The sequence below is a fragment of the Gopherus evgoodei genome, chromosome 16 (genome assembly GCF_007399415.2).
Source record: "Gopherus evgoodei ecotype Sinaloan lineage chromosome 16, rGopEvg1_v1.p, whole genome shotgun sequence".
In the NCBI taxonomy this organism is placed as follows: Eukaryota; Metazoa; Chordata; order Testudines; family Testudinidae; genus Gopherus; species Gopherus evgoodei.
The window spans coordinates 10143110-10163923 of NC_044337.1; the positions used below are offsets into that span (position 1 = coordinate 10143110).

General features: G+C 47.9%; 1 protein-coding gene across 1 annotated transcript in view; it reads right to left on the minus strand.

The window, feature by feature from the left end:
- Window positions 1-20814, minus strand: part of ASTN2 (astrotactin 2) — a 639084-nt gene that overhangs the window by 349462 nt on the left and 268808 nt on the right. Inside the window, exons 8-10 of the mRNA XM_030535214.1 lie at window positions 17643-17727; window positions 16599-16673; window positions 15946-16083 (exon numbers count right to left, since the gene is read on the minus strand). Of these exons, the coding sequence (XP_030391074.1) occupies window positions 15946-16083; window positions 16599-16673; window positions 17643-17727 (298 nt within the window). The remainder of the gene's footprint in view (window positions 1-15945; window positions 16084-16598; window positions 16674-17642; window positions 17728-20814) is intronic.

Below are 20814 nucleotides of genomic sequence, written 5' to 3' on the forward strand. Positions count from 1 at the left end.
CCAGGGCAGGGCATGTAAAGCTACACAAGCAGATGTTAAGTACTGGTGAGAGTGTCAGACAGCTCTGGAGTCTAAGCCGCCCTGTGCAAGAGGAAGAGCACTACTGCACCTTCCTTCCCCCACCTCCATCTCAGAAATGGCCAGCAGAATATTTCCCCTGCATTAGGGGCTCTCCCTTGGTGGAGGGGATAGGGAGACGCATCAGGATTGGGATGGGGAGGGGAGATGACTCTGCTGTGTCTGATCTTTCACTGGCACCGAAGGATCTCACACTGGTGGCAAAAGCTAAAATTGTTCCCCAACAGCCGAAGTTCCTCAAAGGGTTAGGCTGGATGCACAGGACCAAGCTGCTGCCATTGGCTCCCTGATGAGACTCTGGCCCAAGCCTTTCTGCTCAGGCTGGCCAATCGAGATGCTAGTCATGGTGAAAGTTTTATGTTATGTGAAGCCCAACCCTTTGGAAACTGGACTGAGAACCACCAACTCCTTTCCCCCAGGACACCAGACAAACTGTGATGTGGCAATGATTAGATCCATCATGCCCTAGGTTCTTACTGGACATACCAGGGTTGATCCCTGACCCGAGAATCTCACAGATGAAGGATGGACAGACACACGCACCACGAGCTGGAATCCACCACCCCACATCCATCTCCTCTCTTTCTTTCTCACCCCGTGGATTGTTTCCATCCTTCATACTAGCTCAGGTTACTCATCACACATCGTTATTAAACTCCCAGAAAGTTTTGTCTCTCATGAGTGTATTAGTTTTGCCCTCTGGCTGCAGAAATCCAATGATCATTCTTGGAGATTAAAAACATGCATGCGAGAGAGAGGGAGAAGGAGAGAGAGAGATTCAAGGCTTGTCCATACTGGAAACATTACAGCGGCACACAGCTAGTGCTGTGACTGCACCGCTATAGCACGTCAGTGTAGGCACTGGCTGCTGTGACAGGAGGGGTTTTGCTGTCGCCATAATTAATGCGCCTCCCCGAGAGGTGGTAGCTAGGTGGGTAGAAGAATTATTCTGTCGACCTAGCGCTGTCTCCGCTGGGGGTTCAGTCTCCTTAATTACGTCGCTCAAGGGCATGGGTTTTTCATACCCTGAGTGACGTAACTATGCCGATGTAAGTTCCCGGTGTGGACTGACCCTTATTCAGACAAGCCTGCGGATGGAAACTGAGGTCCATACAGAGCTCGCTGGTCACATGGTGGTGGCTCTTCCTACTAAATTTCAGAAAAAGAAGTTAAGAAAAATAAATTAAATCTGTTCTCTACCGTTGCTGCCCCACAGAAGCAAAAGCTGTAGTTGTCCAAGGGACATTATGTGATTGAACTGGGGGAGAGCTGTCATGGGAACATAGCACTGAAAGGGACCTTCTGGGTCACTGAGTCCAGGCTCCTCTCATCACAGGCAACCTAGTCATATAATCTCAATCACAAATTTATCAAGCGTCATTTTACAGCTAGTTTGGTTCTTTGCCCCCACTACTCCTGTTGGGAGGCAGTTCCCAAGCCTCCCTCCTCTGATGTTTAGAAACCTTCTGATATCCAGCCTAAAGTTATTTACAGCCAGTTTATGCCTATTTGCTCTGGTGCCAGCACTGTCCTTGAGCTTAAATAGCTCTTCTCCCTCCCCGGTGTTTACCCCGCAAGGCATTTGTAGAGAGCAATCAGATCCCAGAGCAATCAGATCCCATTGCAGCCTTGTCTTTCTAGGCTACGCAAGCCAAGCTCTTCTAGGGTGCATCTATACTAGACATGCTGTAGCAGCACAGGTGCAGCTGGGCCAATGTAGTCTTGCAGTGTGGACACTTATTACAACAATGGAAGGAGTTCTTCCACCTCTGGAATAAATCCGCAGCTCCGAGAGGAGGCAGCTGGGCCAACAGAAGAATTCTTCTGTCAACCTAGCACTGTCTGTGCTTGGGCTTTTCTTCCCACAGCCCTGAGCAATGCACACTTCTACCCCGATATAACGTGGCCCGATATAACATGAATTCGGATATAACACGGTAAAGCAGCGCTCCAGGGGGGCGGGGCTGCGCACTCCGAAGGATCAAAGCAAGCTCAATATAACGCGGTTTCACCTATAACGCAGTAAGATTTTTTGGCTCCCGAAGACAGCGTTATATCAGGGTAGAGGTGCAGTTAAAGTGACCTAATGTTGTCGTGCAGACCAGCCCTAAGGCCTTGTCCCCGCTAAAAAGTTAGGATGACCCAGCTACGTTGCTATGGCGTGTGAAAAACCTGCACCTGTCCCCTGCGCAACGGAGTTAAACTGACCTAACCCCCGCACAAAGACAGCACTAGACCAATGGAAGAATTCTTCCATCAGCCTAGCTATCACCTCTCAGAGAGATGGACTAACTACAGCGATGGAAGAACCCCTCCCGTTGGCTTAGGTAGCGTCTACACTGACATGCTGCTGCAGCAGTGCCCAGGGCCGGCTCCAGGCACCAGCCCAGCAAGCAGGTGCTTGGGGCGGCCAACGGAGAGGGGCAGCACATCTGGCTCTTTGGCGGCGGGTCCCTCACTCCCTCTCGGAGCGAAGGACCTGCCGCCAAAATCCTGCTGAAGACTGAAGCGGCGGCGGTAGAGCTGATCGTGATCGCGGCTTTTTTTTTCTTCTTCTTTTTGCTGCTTGGGGCGGCACAAACCCTTGAGCCAGCCCTGGCTGTGCCACTGTAGTGTTTCAGGCGTAGACAAGCCCTAAGCCTCCTCTCAGAAGACAGGCTCTCCATCCCCCTGACCTTCCTCGTAGCCCTTCTCTGCACCAGCTGCAGGCAGGCAGAGGTTTAGAGTTGTTCCAAGCATGAAGTTGCATCCCTGACCATCTTGGCTAATAGCCATTGATAGACCTATCCTCCCTGAACTTTAGCGAGTTATTTTCTTATACTTTGGCCATCACAACATCCCTATCACATGCCTGCCATCACTCTGGCAATGAGTTTCACAGATTAATTGCACGTTGTGTGAAGAAATATTTCTCCTTGTTGGTACGAAACCTGTGGCCTATTAATTTCATCGGGTGACTCTTGGTTTTCATATTGAGAGAAAGGGTAAGTAACATCCTCTATTCACTTTCTCTAGACCATTCAAGATTTTATAGCTGGCTATCTATCATACTTGCCTTGGCCGTCTCTTTTTTAAGCTGAACAGCCCTAATCATTTTAGTCTCTCTTCATATGGAAACCGTTGCATGCCCTTGATCATCTTTCCTTCCCTTCTCTGAACATTTTCCAGTTCCTCTGTATCCTCTTTGAGATGGAGCCACCAAAACTGGACACCGTATTTAAGGTGTGGGTGTGCCATGGATTATGTAGTGCAGTGGTTCTCAAACTGTGGGTCGGGACCCCAAAGTGGGTTGTGAACGTGTTCTAATGGGGTCACCAGGGCTGGCGTTAGACTTGCTGGGGCTCAGGTTACAGGCCCCTTGCCTGGGGCTTCGGCGCCCCCGCCCGGGCGACGGGGCTTGGGTGGGTTCAAGCTTTGTGTCCCTCCCCACCCCCCAGGGGGGTATAGTGACATTATGATATTTTCTGTCTTAATTTTCTATCCCTAAACACCACCCCTAAAGGCAGTGTGGGAGGGGTGATGGAGGGAGAAGAAGAAGAAAAGCCCTTTCATGACAAAGTAGGTTTGGGATTGTGCTATCTGGCAGCTGTACTGAGTATTTGCATCACTTCAGTGCCCCTCCCTGCACCCCGTTGTATTCGTATATTTCTCACGACACTGGTGGGATATCTGTTCAGTCCTCTTCCGACAAAGAAGAGGCTGCTTGAAGGAGAATGAAACCAGGACTTCCTAGGTGTTTGTACAGCTGAGCAGAGTGGGAAGCCTGATTCTGGCTGGGGCCTGTGGAGGCTGACATAATATGTGTCCATTATTATTAATAACAACAATGATAGAAGCAGTCATCCCTCATTTCTGGGGTAAAACACTGAGTGAAGGGGAGCTGCAGAGTCCAATAACAAACCGTGTTTTAAAAGCTTGTCATTAAAAGAGCCAGAGAAAACAAAAGAGCATTACAAATATGAGTGTTACAAACATGTTCACTTTTGAAGAGGTTTCTTATTTATTAAATTGGCTCAATAAATATATAAACAACATCTGTGTGGAGGATTTTTGGGCTTTTTTTTTGTTGTTGTTTGTTTTTAGTTAGTTTGTTTTTTTTTTCCTCCTCGACTCTGAGGCATCAGCGCCAATGCGAACAGCAGTCAGACTCAGGCAAAACCCAAACCGTTTCTTGAGGGTTGGTCTCCATGGCACTGGGTTTGCTAAAGCTGGTTGCAAACTGGTTTTAAATGGCCCAAAATGCTGCTGTCACTTTCCTTGGGGTGGAGTTATCTCAATTGCAAGAGGCTGAGAATTTTGTTGGTTTAAAAAAAATAAAAAGGACATTTATACGCATGACAAAAAGACTCAAGAGTTACAATAGTGAGAATTAAAAACAAAAACAACAACAAAGAACAGAACAAACCCCAAGAGCTTTGGAAGAGATATAAACCCTCATGCTTCAGGGCATTGGCCAACTTCTAATGCTTGGGGTCAGGAAGAAAATTTCTCCAGGTGCAGGTTATTCCATAACTATCTACTGCAGGGTTTCTTGCCTCTTTCTTGGAAGCAACTGATGCTGGCCAAAACTTGGATGGTGTGGGGATGGTTCTCAAGGAGTTTTGTATTTCCAATTTGCTTTCATCCTGGTTCAGGATTTTGTTCTGATTCAATTTCATTCCCAGGCAGGGATCCAGGGGCTGGCAGGGCTCCCTAGCAAAGAGGGGGATCCTAACAGCCCCCAGAGACCTGACTCCAGCTGGGGTTCTCAGGAACTGCCAGGCTCCCTGCTGCAGCAAGCGCTCGACCCTGGAACACCATCAGGTTTCCAATGAAAACTTGTCTGTGTTCCGGCAAACGTTTTGTCAAATCTGCCAGAGAGCTGGCAAAACATTTTGCTTCAGCAAATCAGCATCTTCAGACAAAACCATTTCACAGCAGCTCTACTCAGAGCCAGAATACTGGGCTACATGGACCTCGGGTCTGGCCCAGCTGGACAATTTACAGGTGGCTTTCAGCATAAGTTTTCTTTTTAACTAACATCATCCGATCACCCTGAATGACACCACCGTGTACCACCCTAAATAATTCCTATCCTGCCTTGGCGTTTACACCCTTCAAAGTGCTTTCACAAGGATAGGTCCCTACTCAGTCATCCCTTAGCCAAGCTAGAAATAGCTGGCTCTTTTCATCTGCTCTCATAAATCAAATTGGGAGGTGAGGAAGAATTCCCAGGAGCAGCCAGGACCCTGTCAAGAGAGATTACACGCACAGGGCTGGAACATGTTCCTGTTTGTCTTTCTGCAAAGGCCTCTCCTGTTCTGTGTTTTTTTGGGAAATGGTACCCACAAACGGTTCCTATCCTGGATTTAAAGACTTGGGGCTCCCCTCCCCCACTCCCCGTGGAAACAAGGAGCCCGCCAGGGTGATGAGCGCCATCGGCCCGTGCAACGGAGCTGTTATCTCCAGCGATGACACAGCCACCGTGACATGCCAGGTAATGAATCAGCCTCTTTTCAGAAATGAATACGTTGTGGTCGGTGATGCAATGATCTGTTTGCTTCATCACGCTAAGCCGTCCATTCATCACCTGCACTGGCTGTCAGGGACTCAGGGCCACTTTGATTGGTGCCAGCTGCTGCCATTATCGACAGAGCAATAGCCTTTGAAGGTAGCTCCCTGCGGCTCAAGGCTGCCATTGATGAAAGGGGCTGATAAAAGACTTGCTCTGCACTAGCCATTTTCTCTTCCAGCAGCAGCAGCAGCAGCAGCAAATGGTTTCTTACAGGAAAAGCATCTCCCTCAGCAACCTCTTCCACCCTGATGCATGGAATGTCCCGAAGCCAAACCTCTCCCACGGGGGCCTGTCAGACAGATCTTCTATATAGCAGGGTGCAGGGGACTCGATTTCCCCTCTGCACCCGTTGTGACTCCATGTTGCACAGAGCAATCATGAAATTGCAGGATATTGCAGATCCTCTGATCAGCCACGTCCTTCCCATCCATCACTGGCGTGCACCATCCAGTAACCCCAGCTGCCTGGCCAGCCTTCTTTCCTGAAGGTTCGGCAAACAAGCAGGTGATGCCAAGATGAATGGTTCACTCAGGCAGAACGGGGAAATGCAGAGCAGCATGAGTGAACTTGGAGAGAGAGAGAGCTCTTCAGGTGGCGCTGGGAGGAAGCTCGAAACCCATTCTATGCTGTGCAAGAGCACGCCAAGAAAAGCCAGCTCAAGAGTAGATCATGGAATCAGTTCTGTGTGGGTCAATGGATACGGCACTGGACTGGGACTCAGGAGACCTATGCTCTATTCTTGCCTCTGCCACTGACCGGCTGGGTGACCTTGGGCATATCACTTCCCCTCTCTATGCCTCATTTCCCCTCTCACCTTCAGTCTATCTTGTCTATTTAGGCTGTAAGCTCCTTGGGGCAGGGACTGTCTCTTACTATGCTTACTTACAAGAGGGCCCGGATCGCTGTCAGGACCTCTTGGCAGTACCATGATCCTAGTAAAAAGGCAAACCCAAGGAATCTAACATGGCAACAGGCAGCATTTTTCCAGGCTCTGCTGGCAGTGGAACACCAGTCACGTATAATAATTGTCATCAATATAGCATTTGCTCTTTTGCCCAGATCTCACAGCATTTTATCAAGCTGGGTATTACAATCCTCCTGTTATAGATGGAGAAACTAAGGCAGAACGAGGAAAAGGCTATGTTTTCCTCCCAAAAAAGTGCCCTAAGCCACTGAAAAGCCCTAATCCCATTGACTTTCAGTTTAAGCTAGCTTCCCAAGTCACTTCTGAAAATGGGTCTCAGGCACTGCAACGCCGAGTGCAGCGTCCCCTAAATAACTTCTAAAAATCTGACCCTTGGGTGCTTTGGAAAATGTTCCCCAAAAGGACTAGTTCGAAGGTCACCCAACAGGACAGCAGCAGAGCCTGACAGAGTTTGTGGCTTCAGTCAGCACGTGCTCCTGCAGCGCTCACCTTTTCGGCCGGGTACGTTCAGAGATGGCAGACAGAGCTCCCTCTCTGTCATGCCGTCACACGGAAGAAGCATGTGCAGTAGTGAGAGAAGAGGGAAAAAAATCCTGTTGATTTGCCAAACAATTCAGAGAGCAAGGGGACTCACTTGGGAGCAAAATGAAGATGAATCGACAGCAAGTTCAAGAAAATTCATTCTTCCGCTGAACACTTGCCTCTCCATCAGGGGACCTCAAAGGCTTGTCAAGCAAAAGCAGGGCTTTTATTTGTATCTATGGTTGCCATAACGATAGAGATGTAAGTCATGTCAGCTGGCAGCTGAGGTTCTGCTTCTGTGATTTATAGCTGCTCAGGCTAAATTAGAAACTTTTCTTTGGAATCAGCGACAAAGCTGGAGTGCATGAAATCCCCACTTTGGAGAGGGGAGAACATCAAATATATATATAAATAATGGAGCACAGACAATCGGCAGGTGTGAAAGGAAAAGGAGATCAAAAGCTTCAACACGGATCACATGGGCAGCAGAAGGTGCAAGAATCCTTTACCTATTTACACACCCATGTTTCTAACCCCAGATCCCACAGGGACCATTTAAGGATGAAAGGAGAGTTCAAGCTCTATGGCCCATTCAATCAAAAGCTAATTACGGTTGGTTTGTGATGTGGATGATTGCTCAGTAAATTCTGAGCTAGGACAATCCGCTCATTCCACACAAGCTGCCAAGTAGCATTTGATGTACCGACCTTGAGGCACTAGAGCTGGACTGGATTTGAACTGATAACAGAGGTGAAAGGTTCTCCCTTTCTCAGTCTCCTTAGCCATGCAGTCTCTGCTCACCTATGCCAATGCTCACTGCAGCTGACCACTTTCTAGGTTATAATTACTCCACTTTCCACTATTCCTATTGATCTGTCAGTACCATTTACATATGTCAAACTGGCCGGGCATATTTAGTGGGGTCCTGCAGAGGTCTGTCTTGGGTGCAGTACTAGTCAATATTTTTTTTTATTAATAACTTGGATAACAGAGCGGAAACATGGATGATACCAAGCACTTGGGAGGACGAGATTAGAACGACCTCCACAAATTGGAGAATTGGTCTACAATCAACCAGGTGAATTTCAATAAGGCCAAATGCAAAGTACTACACTTAGAAAGGAAAAAGCAAACACACAACCACGAGATCGGGAATAATTGACTAGGGCTATGTCTAGACTACCCACAGTATTGGCGGGTTAAAATTGATTGCTCGGGGATCGATATATCGCGTCTCATCTAGACACGATATATCGATCCCCGAGTGCGCTTATATCGATTCCGGAACTCCACCAACCCCAACGGAGTTGCGGAATCGACAGGGGGAGCCGCGGACATCGATCCCGCGCGGTGAGGGCGGGTGAATAATCCGATCTTAGATATTCGACTTCAGTTACGTTATTCACGTAGTAGGCGGGAGCACTGCTGAAAAGGCTCTAGAGATTTGTGGGTCACAGACTGAATATGAGTCAACAATGGGATGCAGTTGCAAAACAGACTAATACTATTCTGGGGAATATAATAGGTGTGTTCTATTGGAAGATGGCACTGGAGGGACCACCGCTGGAGTACTGTGTCTAGTTCTGGCCATCACACCTTAGGAAAGACGCAGGAAAATTGGAGAGTTCAGAGGAAAAACAACAAAAGTGATAAACAGCCGAACCCAAAAACCTGGGCAGGCTCAGTCTTGAGAAAAGGCTGAGGGGGGACCTGCTAACAGTCTTCAAATATGCTGTGGACTGGTATAAAGAGGACCGAGATCAATAGTTCTCCATGTCCACTGAAGGTAGGAAAAGAAGCAATGGGCTTAATCTTTAGGAAGGGAGATTTAGGTTAGATATTGTGAGAATCTTTTTCCTAATAGTGATAGTTAAATAGTAGAATAGGCTTCCTAGGGAGGCTGTGAAATCCCCATCATTAGAGATTTGTAAGAACAGTTTAGACAAACATCTGTCAGGAATGGTCCTGCCTCAGTGCTGGGGCTGGGCTAGATGACCTCTCAAGGTCCCTTTCAGCCCTATGTTTCTAGAATTCTATATACACCCTGCTGCCCCAATACTCCACCTTTTTACCAACCATAGACCTGATTAAACTACAGCTAGGAGATTCAGGGGAGAAATTACATTGGGTGTGCAAGGCTTGCCAGGTACATAATGAACTGATAACATTCATGGTGCTGTGCAATACGGAAAGCTATAGAAAGTCCTGTCCCAATAGAGCTTGCTGGCACATATCGAGACAACAGTGCACTCTGGGAGACACGGAGGGGGGCAATAAGGGTTTGAATATTATGAACTTGCAACTTGTGGGAAATGTGGGATCAGCACGAGGAGAGATGTGAGTTTGCAAGCCAGGGCTGGGAGGTCAGTTCATTCACAGGGAGTAACATGGGGAAAAGCACAGAGATGGGGGAGAGCAGGAAATGAACAGGTGTCCTAAGAAAGGGAGAAAAATATTGATTGATGGAGGAGAGGAAGCTGGGAGAGTCCATCAAGCCTAATACTCTGCTTCTAGCACAGCCAATGCCATATGCTTCAGAGCTAGGTGAGCAGCCCCATAATGCACCAGGCCAACTGCCCAATAACAAAGATTCCAATCTGTATATGGCCATGCAATGACATGAGATTGATATCTACATCGCGCAATGGATCATACTGTGTGGCTGAGGAGGGGACACTTAATGCAGTCCCTTATGAATTATATATGCAAGTATATTAATTATACATTCAAGTTTCATTAACCATAAAAGAAGGCATGTGCCTAATTTATGGTGCACAAAATTAAAATAATACACCATTATAAGCGATGCATGCAAAGTTATATCCCAGCTCATCTCAAGGAAAAAATGTAACATGGGGAACAATCCTGCATTGCCAAAGAGAAGGGACTAAACAGACTGATAGTCCTTTCCCTCTCTAACTTCCATGATAACAGCCTCACTAAGTCACGACTTGAAACTCATTGAGCTCTCTAGGACCTTTCATCCCGCCTGCAGCTAACAGCTGGGACATGCAGCTGACTCTCTTGTCGAGCTATTTAGCAGAGCGGCAAGCATGTACAGCGTCCCCTCTGCACGCCAGCAGGAGGCTGGAGTCAGCACTTCACTGAAGAGCCACTGAAAGGCAGATCTCCATCTATTCTTAACACACTCTCCGGCATCTTCATAAAAACACAAGGCCACACTCAGACCTTTACCCTCAGAGTTGTAAAGACTTCATGTGCTTTTTCATAACTAGCTCCCCTGCAATTTCCCTCCATTAAACTCTTAGAGACGCGTGACCCCCGAGACAAAGGGGACAGACTAATAAAAGGTCTGAAGGAATGTGGCACACTTGTTGCCAAGGACATAAAAAAAATACATGACTGCATTACCGCCACCATATTACAGTACAGCAAATGGGAACCTCTCCAAGCACCAAAACACAGCTGCATTACAGTTAATGCATTTCGGCACAGAACAGGAGAAGCCCTGGCGCTGAGATGGGACCATGTATTCCAGCCCAGTAAATGAGCTACCGCAATCCAGAGACACGCCTGCATTACTACCTCCATATTATAGCTCTGCAATGCGAAGTTCCAAGGGTAAAGACCCAGCTGCGGTATGGTTACTATATTACAATAAAGTGCCCAGGAGTCTCCAATGCCAGGTTGTATATTCCAGGTCAGGATTGGGGATTTACAGCCCTGACAGGCAAGCTCAGTAGCTCCCCTCCCAGACTCTCTCTCTCTGAGGCTACGTCTAGACTTAGAGGCAGGGGGTTAATTCTCAACTTTGCGCAGACATCCGCACGCTAGTTCTCACTGAGCCAGCATGCTAAGAAGAGCACAGGCGAGTCTCATCTTACGCTGGGGTTACGTTCCGCTGTCAGCGCGTAAAGCCAAAATCGCGTATACTCAAAATTATGTTGAGTGTAATGGCAGGTGGAATTGCCCACACTGCAGGTACAGTATTTAAATTATTATATTTCTGTCTTTTCTTCTCTCTCTTTTGTTTTGTTTTTCCCGACCGCGCAAAGCTGAATTCGTGCATGTTAAATGGGCGTAACATGAGACTCACCTGTAGCGTACCATGGTAGCACAGATTAGCTACCCCAACTACATACCAATGGGGTCTGCATGGGCTTTTACTCAGGGCAGCTGACCTGTACTGCCGCTCACCACTGCCCGTGCTACACTACTATTTTTAGTAAAAAGAACAGGAGTACTTGAGGCAACTTAGAGACTAACAAATTTATTTGAGCATAAGCTTTCATGGGCTACAGTCCATTTCATAGGATGCATGCAGTGGAAAATACAGTAGGAAGCTATAATATATATACACACACACACAAAACATGAAACAATGAGTGTTACCATACACACTCTAACACCCATTGTTTCATGTTCTCGGTGTATTGTGACAAAGTTCCTCCTCTACCTTGGTGGGTTCTGAGCTTATTTGGCAGATTTGCTCACCTCAGTGATCTTCCCCACAGTCTGGGTCAACTTCTCCTGTGTCTGATCAGGAGTTGGGAGGTTTGGGGGAAAGCCAGGCCCGCCTTCTACTCCAGGTTCCAGCCCAGGGCCCTGTGGATTGCAGCTGTCTATAGTGCCTCTTGTAACAGCTGCATGACAGCTACAACTCCATGGGCTACTTCCCCATGGGCTCCTCCAAACACCTTCTTTATCCTCACCACAGGACCTTCCTGCTGGTGTCTGATAACGCTTGTACTCCATAGTCCTCCAGCAGCACACCCTCTCACTCTCTGCTCCTTGTGCCTCTTGCTCCCAGCTCCTCTCACGCACTTCCTCTCCTCTGGCTCCCCCTCACCTGACTGGGGTGAGCTCCTTTTTAAACCCAGGTGCCCTGATTAGCCTGCCGTGATTGGCTGCAGGTGTTCTAATCAGCCTGTCTGCCTTAATTGGTTCTAGCAGGTTCCTGATTACTCCAGTGCAGCCCCTGTTCTGGTCACTCAGGGAACAGAAAACTACTCATCCAGTGACCAGTATATTTGCCCTCTACCAGACTCCTGTACCCCATTGGCCTGGGTCTGTCACAGTATATATATACATATATATCTTCCTGCTGTATCTTCCACTGCATGCATCCAATGAAGTGGACTGTAGCCCACAAAAGCTTATGCTCTAATAAATTTGTTAGTCTTTAAGGTGCCACCAGTACTCCTGTTCTTTTTTGGATACAGACTAACACGGCTGCTACTCTGAAACCTACTATTTTTAGTGTGCTAGCTCTAAGTACTAGCACAAGTATGTCTTCATGAGTTGGGAATCACGCCCCCCTAGCTCCAAGTGTAGACATGCCCCGAGTGTGTCTCAGTCCACAAGGACAAAGTGAATGAACTGGGAAAATAGATTTGATTATTTCCCCAACAGCTAAGCTTTCAAAGCAGCTTTCTTATTACAAGAGAGCACTTGAGAACCTCCAGTGCTGAAATAGGACAGCATCAAACCTTCTTAACATGCAAGCAGATGTAACTACATCATCTATTCTCAGCATTGCAGCGAACCTCCAGCACTGGAACGGGAATGCACTGCATCCGTCACTGCATTAGAGAACCTGTAACACCAAGCTACGCATGTATCACCTTGGCTGTCATCCATCATGGGATACCCGCAGCTGACAGCCTGATCCCTGTTTGAGCAGTGTTTAAGTTCTAATGCAGAGATAATAGATCATTTTTTTCGGTTTCCACTGTATCTGTGAAAACTTCCATAATTCAACATCAAATATTTATTATTACGTTTATTAAAGTTTTAATAATTTAGCACCTTCTGCATGCCAGAGTCAAGCTCAGTGAACTATTCTCCTTTTATTTTACCTGGGTCACTCCAATATTTATATCCACAATTCTAGATTCAAGTTTCATTTACCAGAGAGCAAGTGACATTCTCAGCACCTGAAGCTTCCCTCCATCTCAACCCCCATCTGTCCTTCTTTCACCCCCTCAGCAGTGGCAAGTAATCCCAGGAATCGCCCATAGGAATCAATGTTTGAAGAGATTTACTGCAGCCAAGAGAAAACTGAGCTTAATAGACTGTTTTTATTAAAATAGCTTGGCCTAAAATTGGAGGTGGCAAGAGACAATATTCTCCTGGCGAGATGGGCTCGAAGATAATAAAAAACGCACAAGCATATTAAATCTTCCCCAGCACCACAAAGTGCTTGATACAAAGTGAGCAACTCACAACAGGCCTGCAAGGCAGGAGTATATTATTTTGCAGGAAAAGTGAGCCCAGCAACTAAAGCATAAAATGAGGACTTAGAAGTTCTTGGGCTGGCACCCTGGCTCTGCCACAGACTTCTTGCGTGACCTTGGGCATGACACGAACCTCCAGGCGCATGCGTTGCCCAGTCTGTGAAGTGGGGTGAATGCCTATCTACCTCAAAGAAAGCTTTGGGGTGGACTAATACTTGTGTCTAAAGCATTTTGAGCTCCACAGATAGAAGACATGGTAGAAACAAGAAGTCTGTTTTTTTGCATTGGGGGTGGGGAGAGGCGGAATAGGTACAATAGCTGTCCCAGGCCACGCAAGAAGTCAGGGCAGAATATTCTCAGGAAGGGTAACAGCTTACAATGTAAGGGAAAGCCAGCATATGAGGGGCAGAGGTAAGTGGGGGACATAACTTGACTTTACATTTTTACATGAATGAACAGCAGCTCTCCCTGACACACAGTTAGCAATGGCTACATCATGGGTAGATGCCTTGTAGGTGTCATTGTCAAAGTAGATCTTCAGCAGGGATTTGAAGGTGAGGCTGGTGTCTTCACAGTCAAGGTAAGGGAGGGTGTTCTATATGCAGACACAGAGACTTAAAGGCTAGAAGGGACCATCACGATCATCTAGTCTGACCTGCATATTGCAGGCCACAGAACCTCACCCACTCACTCCTGTAATAGATCCTTAATTTCTGGACTGAGTTACTGAAGTCCTCAAATCACAGTTTAAAGATGTCAAGTTACAGAGAATCCACCATTTACACTAGTTTAAACCAGCAAGTGACCCGTGTCCCATGCTACAGAGGAAGGCAAAAAAAAATTCCCAACCCTAGGATCTCTGCCAACCTGACCTGGTTATGGCGATCAGTTAGACCCCGAGCATGTGGGTGAGACTTACCAGCCAGATACCTGGGAAGCAAAGGAAAAGAAGGAGTGAAGAAGACTATTGGAGAAATGGGCTAGTTGGCAGAGAGGAAAGGGCAGGAGCATTGTGATAAAATCATGGAACCCAGGAGTACTGACTCCCAGTTGGTTGCTCAGCACACTAGACAACACTGCTCTCCTAAGGTTGGGTTTGTGCCTAGCTTGTGGGTTAAGGAAGAGAGGACGCACATCTGATCATCACCCTTGTTGAGTGAGTGGATGGATGGCTGTTCGAAGACAGAATTGCAAGACCGAGGAGGATACGTGGGGTAATGAAGTGAGGTCTCAAGTTCATGAGGAAAGTCTTTCCAGAATAAAAGAGCCTGAGGTCTCAGTAGAACCAGACTAGCTTATTCTCGATCATGGATTGATTTGGGAGACTCATGGTGGTTGGGGGTAGGGGTATAAGAAGAGGAGCTCACACTTCCATATCTAGGAGGGCAGCATAGCTAAACCTTCATGCACGAGGTGGAGTGAGAAGTGCCCTGCACCTGCGTTAACATCGTTCAGCTGACAGCCATCACAGCTCCATCAGGGGCAGTCTCTGAGGCCCTGTCCTATACTTGACTTTCCCTCTGACACACAGTGAATAAGTGACTTGCCCAAGATAACACTTATAATCACAGAACACCTCTGCTTTCCAGCCCACACTCAGTACACTTCTCCTTCACCCAGCAGAGGTGCCCTTACATCCAGCTGCTGAACTAGACCAGTATCAATCAACCAAAGTCCGGGGAACAGAGTGAGCCATGCCAAGGAAGCCAAACAAAATCCACCAAGTTTACAAAGAAGCATAGGAGAAAAATGCATAAAAATAAGATAAGGCAAGGTGGGCTCTGTTCACTAGGAACCAGCTTTGACCCATCCTGGGCTCCACAGTCAAGTGTTGGAGGCTGCATGCATGCCTGAGTTTGAGTACGTCTGCCCTTCATCTCTGCCTAGAGCCACAGCCTAATGCTTTAATATCCAGGAGAACTCCTGGCATTTCTATGAGCATTTCTGAAAGATGAATAACCCATTTGCCAAGCCAGGCAAGCAGTCTCTCCCCTCCACTCCCTCCCTTGCAAAGACCATTCCCCACTTGTGTTTGTCACAGTCATATAAGAGCATGTGATTCTCGCTAGCCACTTGAGCTCTTGACATCCCTGACCCCTTATTCTTATTTATCTTGCAACTGGTGAATGCTTTGATGTAAGATATGCCAGCATAAGCCAGGTTTCAACTGGTTTAAGAGAATCCATCCAGCACCTGCATCAGTCTAGCTGCATGGATTAAAAACACACCTTTAGTTAAAATCTGAACAATTCTGTGTGTAGGCCAGCCCTAAGCTCAGAAGAATTACACAACCTTGTACAGCATCCTTGTAGGCCTCTTCTCACTATGCATATCACCTACAATGAAGGCGGCTCTCTACTGACTCAAGCATGTAGGGAGATTTTTGGAGAAGACACGGGCAGAGAAAACACATTTTCCCTCAAGAAACTGACTCGTGTGCATGATTGCCAATTGCCGGGTGAACACCAAAGAGCAAAACAGGTTCATTACCAATCCCTACCCACACACCATGCTGGGAAAAATCCCTTTTGAAGTATTCAAAGCCGCACTCAGCCCAAGAGACAGTCCCGTCTGGAGATGGGAAAATAACTCACCAGAGGGGTACTGCATCTTGGCTTCTTACAAGGAGGCTTTGAGATTCATCTCCACGAGACAGTTTGGTCCCCTACCTGACGTCTGCCGGGTCTTCTGTCACTAGAACGTCTGTCTTGCAGCTGGCAAGAGGATTGATGGAAAGCTCCACAGGTGGCACCACAAAGCTCTTACTGACCGGTAGCCAGAGGCCCTGACCCAAACTATACGTGGACCTGAGAGAGGGGCAAGAATGTAGCATAAGCACATGAAATACAAGGCAAGTGCTAGGTCTCTCTTCAGTGTTTGAACATCTGGAGGCTGGTCTGATGGTATAATGGGGTGGATTATGGAGCCTGTTTGGTATCTTGTTCCAGAAACCCAACACTGGGGAAAGGAGCCAGAAAAGGTGAGAGCAGGGAGAAGGGCAGCCTGAGCACAAGTGGGTGAACCAGCCCCTATGAATCTGGAGGACAGAGTGGATCATTGGAAAGCTCACACTTCCTCGGTTGCTTCCTGACCCAGGTGCATGCCAAACGGGATGGTGACTGGAGGGTGAAACCCTTCCCCCTCCTTAAGGAGTTGAGCAGGTCTTCCAAATTCATTGACTACAAACGGAGCCAGTGCAGCACAGGCAGAAGAACAAGATGACAGCAGGAGATAGTGACTGCAAAGTCTGCTGGAGTGGTCCCCAAACAGACTCGACGTGCTCTGCCTCCCAACAGACTGACTGACTAGTCATTCAGCTCACCTGAGTATCTTCTCTGGCGCTTGCTCTCCTGTGACCAAGTCGTAGCCCCTTTCGAGCGTTGTGTAGGGCCAAGGTCTGAGAGACAGAGAGGGAAAGAGAGCACAGCATGTCAAACAGCAAGGAGAGGTAAACACCCAGGGACAAGCTCACCTAGTGATGCCAATGGGTGTGTCTAGAGCCAACTAGACACATCAGGAATTGTTAGACAAGAAAGGGGATCTGGGAGAAAGGTAATGCTCTGTTCTCCCCATCCTGACATCAATGGCTCATAGCCCCCATCACAGGGTGCCTGACCCTCTGACGAAGCCAGACTAGCTGTGACAGGCTCTGCTAAAGAGAACGAACCAAGCCAGACCCACTCGTGAGTCATTAATTGCATAGGTGGCCAGGCAGCAGTTAATTAGCTAAGGAACACCCGGGCTTAATAAAGAGTTAGGAGTGTTCAGTCAGAAGGTTCCAGAAGCTCTGGAGGAGAAAGACTTCTCAGGGGAACTCCCCAGGAAAGGGGACTGAGGAGAGGTACTCCTGGAGGGAATGTGTTTCAAAAGGCAGGTGCCATCAGTGACAAGTCCCTCCGGAGAGCTGGTCCCAGTGAAAAGGAGCTTAGCAGACAGCAGTAGGCAATCCAGATCCAGAGGAGAGTTGCAGGGGTTCAACTCCTTGCAGTGGCTCAACCTCTGTGGGCCCCCTGAACCCAGAGAAGGAACCCTTCCCCAGAAAAGGGCCTCAATTCGAGAGGGCCTCACGGGTAAGAAGCCTGGACAGAGAAGGCAAATAGACTCGGTTTGGGCAGACATTTGCCACTCTCCCAGCAAGGACACTGGGCAGAAGGCTTGCTTGCCTGCCACATTCAGCCTTTAATTAAATGAATTAGATTGTTCTAATTCACTACATGAAAACCTCACTGAACTCACTAAAAGGCCACTGGGGAAACTGAGGCAGAAACATCACCGTGGACCATCGGGTAGTGTGCGGGGTGACATGCCAGCGTGGACCCACGGGGACACTCTGGGAGTGAGTGCCCATCTTACCAGCACCACTCACCCTTCACTGTGCCCCCAGTCACTGCGCACGCACAGATGCCGATGCACTGGGTCAGGGGCGTAGCCTTCATGACAGCTGCAGTCACCTAAAAGGGAAAGGAGAGAGATTCAACCTCTGTCTGCAGAGAACGCAGGAGGAGTCACTGTATGCGGCTCTCCCTGTTCATCCACAGCTGTCAGTTCTAGCGTTCTTCGCCACATCCCTTCCATCCACGCCCCTCCCTGGATCTGAGAGCCCTTTGGAATCTACCTAGATGCTAGGGTGATGAGCATGGGAGAGAGAGACCCCCTGCAGCATCTCCGGTCTCGGCCAGCTCCCCCAAAGAGCACCCTTCTGTCAGTTCCTGCTTCACCTGGAGCTGAGCACATAACAGAAGAGAGGGGGGAGACAGAACAGCTGGTGATGGGGGTTGATCCTGATCATTCTGCAGAAGACACAGCTCATGCAATCAGCAGCACCCGAGGCCCAATCCTGCAAAGCACTGAGCATCCTCAGCTGACACTGACGTCACTGGGAACTGAGGGTGCTCAGAACCTTGCAAGCTCATGTCTTGCATCTCCTCCTTGTTACTGGCATGTTTGGGACCGCAGGGGCTTGCTGGCTTTCACCAATGCAGCAGCCAGGTGCTCAAGGTGTGACTCAAGCCCATGCAGCAGAGCAGAATGAAATACTCCTCCCGACGGGTAACGTCCCAGTCCCTTAAACAGGCAACACCTCTTCCCAAGGGAAGTCTCATCCCTTGCGACATTCTTGGCCCTTTCAGCCAGTTGCAACTGGATGCCAATTAGGGTCACAAATCTGTGTTCGAGGAGATGTTCTGTGACCAGTTCAGTTCACAATAAAGAACGGCATCCCACTCCACAGGTGGAAATGGCCTCTAGTCCCCTCCTGATCTGGGCTGGATTTACACTAGGACAAGGTGTCTCTTATCTCATCACCAGCCCCTCCTGGCAAGCAGCCATCCTGAACCATCTCTCTCCCAATCTCCTGGACCATGGCATGTTTCTACTGTAAACTCTTTTGAAGTCTCTCTCTCACCGCAAGGCTTCAGGCCCATCATGGATACACCAATGGAGCCAGTGGTCCTGGTTCTTGCCCCGTTTTTCGCCTCCCACGAAGGGTACATGATGGTAGCAACAGTCTTTTTTGATCCACTGCCCTATTCTGCCTCTCCCTTCTTCTTCCAAGCTCTCTCTGCCTCCTTATCTCATACTGAAGGTCTCATTCTTTGATTCTCCCCTCCTGGCAGCATTAGTGGAGGCGTCATGATTTTTCCACACCAGAGACCTAACTACACTTGGCCCAGATTGATTCTTTGTTTGGTAGAAATACATATCCCGGAGCGAGAGATGGCGGAATAAAAGATTAATTGGATTTGCACATATAGTCGCTGTTAAAAGCTTTTGTTGATTTCTTTTTCCCTGACCCTGTCCCTTTCGTTTCCCCTTAAGCTTCTGTCTTCACTTGACAGAGCATCAGACTAAGTCTTAAACACAGGCAGAGTGGGGGGAGCAGGGTGGGGGGAATTGTTCAAAGCAAACCCTTCCCTGGAGTTCTCTCTGTCCACACCCCGTTATGGCCAGAATGAAGGAAAGGTGTTGTGGCAGGGTAGGGTGTGGATAACCCAGACAGAGTTAACACAGACTGAAAAAATATCCATGCTTTCTTTGGGCCCTATGAAAGACCTCAAAATCTCTCAGGGGGATTGAAGTAAGCGCTTTATTTACAGAGGGAAGGAAACAGGGGTTCAGCTCGCAGATTGTGAAGAGAACACTCTGCAAAGGAGGTTGGGGAGGAAGCAGATAGCTAATGATGTGCTAAAATGCAACGGCACCTTCATGAAATATTCACCGCTTTAAACACGTCTAATATTAAAGATTAAACATCCTGGGATTTGTCCTGGTGACTTTAGGGTACTGATTTATGATCTGCCAGAAGCTGCTAAACTCATGATTCATAAGGAGCGGTGGAAGCACCACCTCTCCAAAGGGAAGGGAACTTGGGGCAGAGGGCTGGCTGGATCATCTGCAGGAGTTCAGACACCAAGGCCAAGTGTGCCTGCCCTAGGATGCAGTGGATGGGGTTTTCTTCTCATATATCATCGATTGAAAAGCAGTTATTTTTTCCAAACTGCTTAGCATGCAAGTTTTCTCAGTTGCTGTGTGGATCATTAATTCCTGACGCTTATTACATAACAAATATGTGTTCTGCAAATGAGAGGCATCTCAAAGTGCTTGCAAAGCAGAGCTGTGGGGACGCAGGGATGTCGGCCCATTCTCCATCTTCAGCCCCTGCCCCCAGAATTACTAGAGCTGTAGGCTGGATTGTACCCACTGCAGAGTCTTCTATGGATCCATAGGGCTGGAACAAACCTGTATACTAAGGGTCAGCACCAAGGCAGCTGTGGGGGTGCCTTGGATTAAAGGGTTTATTAAAGGGTTTATTTTGTCTTTCAGTTTGATAACTATTTGCAACACTCTGCAGAAACACTGAGTTTATTGACTCCATTCCCACAATTCCAACAGCTGAAGGTTGTGCTTGAGGGTTTCCTGAAAGGTTTATTTCAGTAAAGTAAAACAGCAAGTGATACCACCAGCTTCCCTTCCCATCCAGATATTAAATTCATTTCAGAGCGCAGAGACGAGAGAGATTAAAGGATGGGAATCAGGCCTCCACCGTCTATCCATCTGGCTTGCTGCCAGGCCTGAGAAGCCATGTGCGTCCAGATTTTCAAAAGAGACGAGCACGCTGGGTGTTAAATGCTCTGTGTCACAACAGTAGGAGCTGCCAGTACTAAACTCTTGACAATCTCTAACCTCTCCAGGGTGGAGTTCCAAAGGTAGTTAGGTGCCTAAAGATGTGGACAGGTACTTAGTGGGATTTGTTACCTGGCCCAAGCCACTTAGCTCCTAACTCCCATTGATTCACTAGCTGCATCGTTAGACACCAAAATACCTTTGAAGAACTGACCATTTGTGACTCAGCTTCTCCATCTGTAAAGCTGAGATAACTCCACCCTTGCAGGTGTGCTGTGAGCAGAGCTGATCACAGGAGACTGGCAAAAATTTGCTTTAGATTCATTCCCCATGGGGGCAGGGAGTGACCTGCACCTCAACTCTCCCTTCTGAGAGAAACTGTGTTCTTTGCTCTTCAGGTACAAACAGGCTGTTCA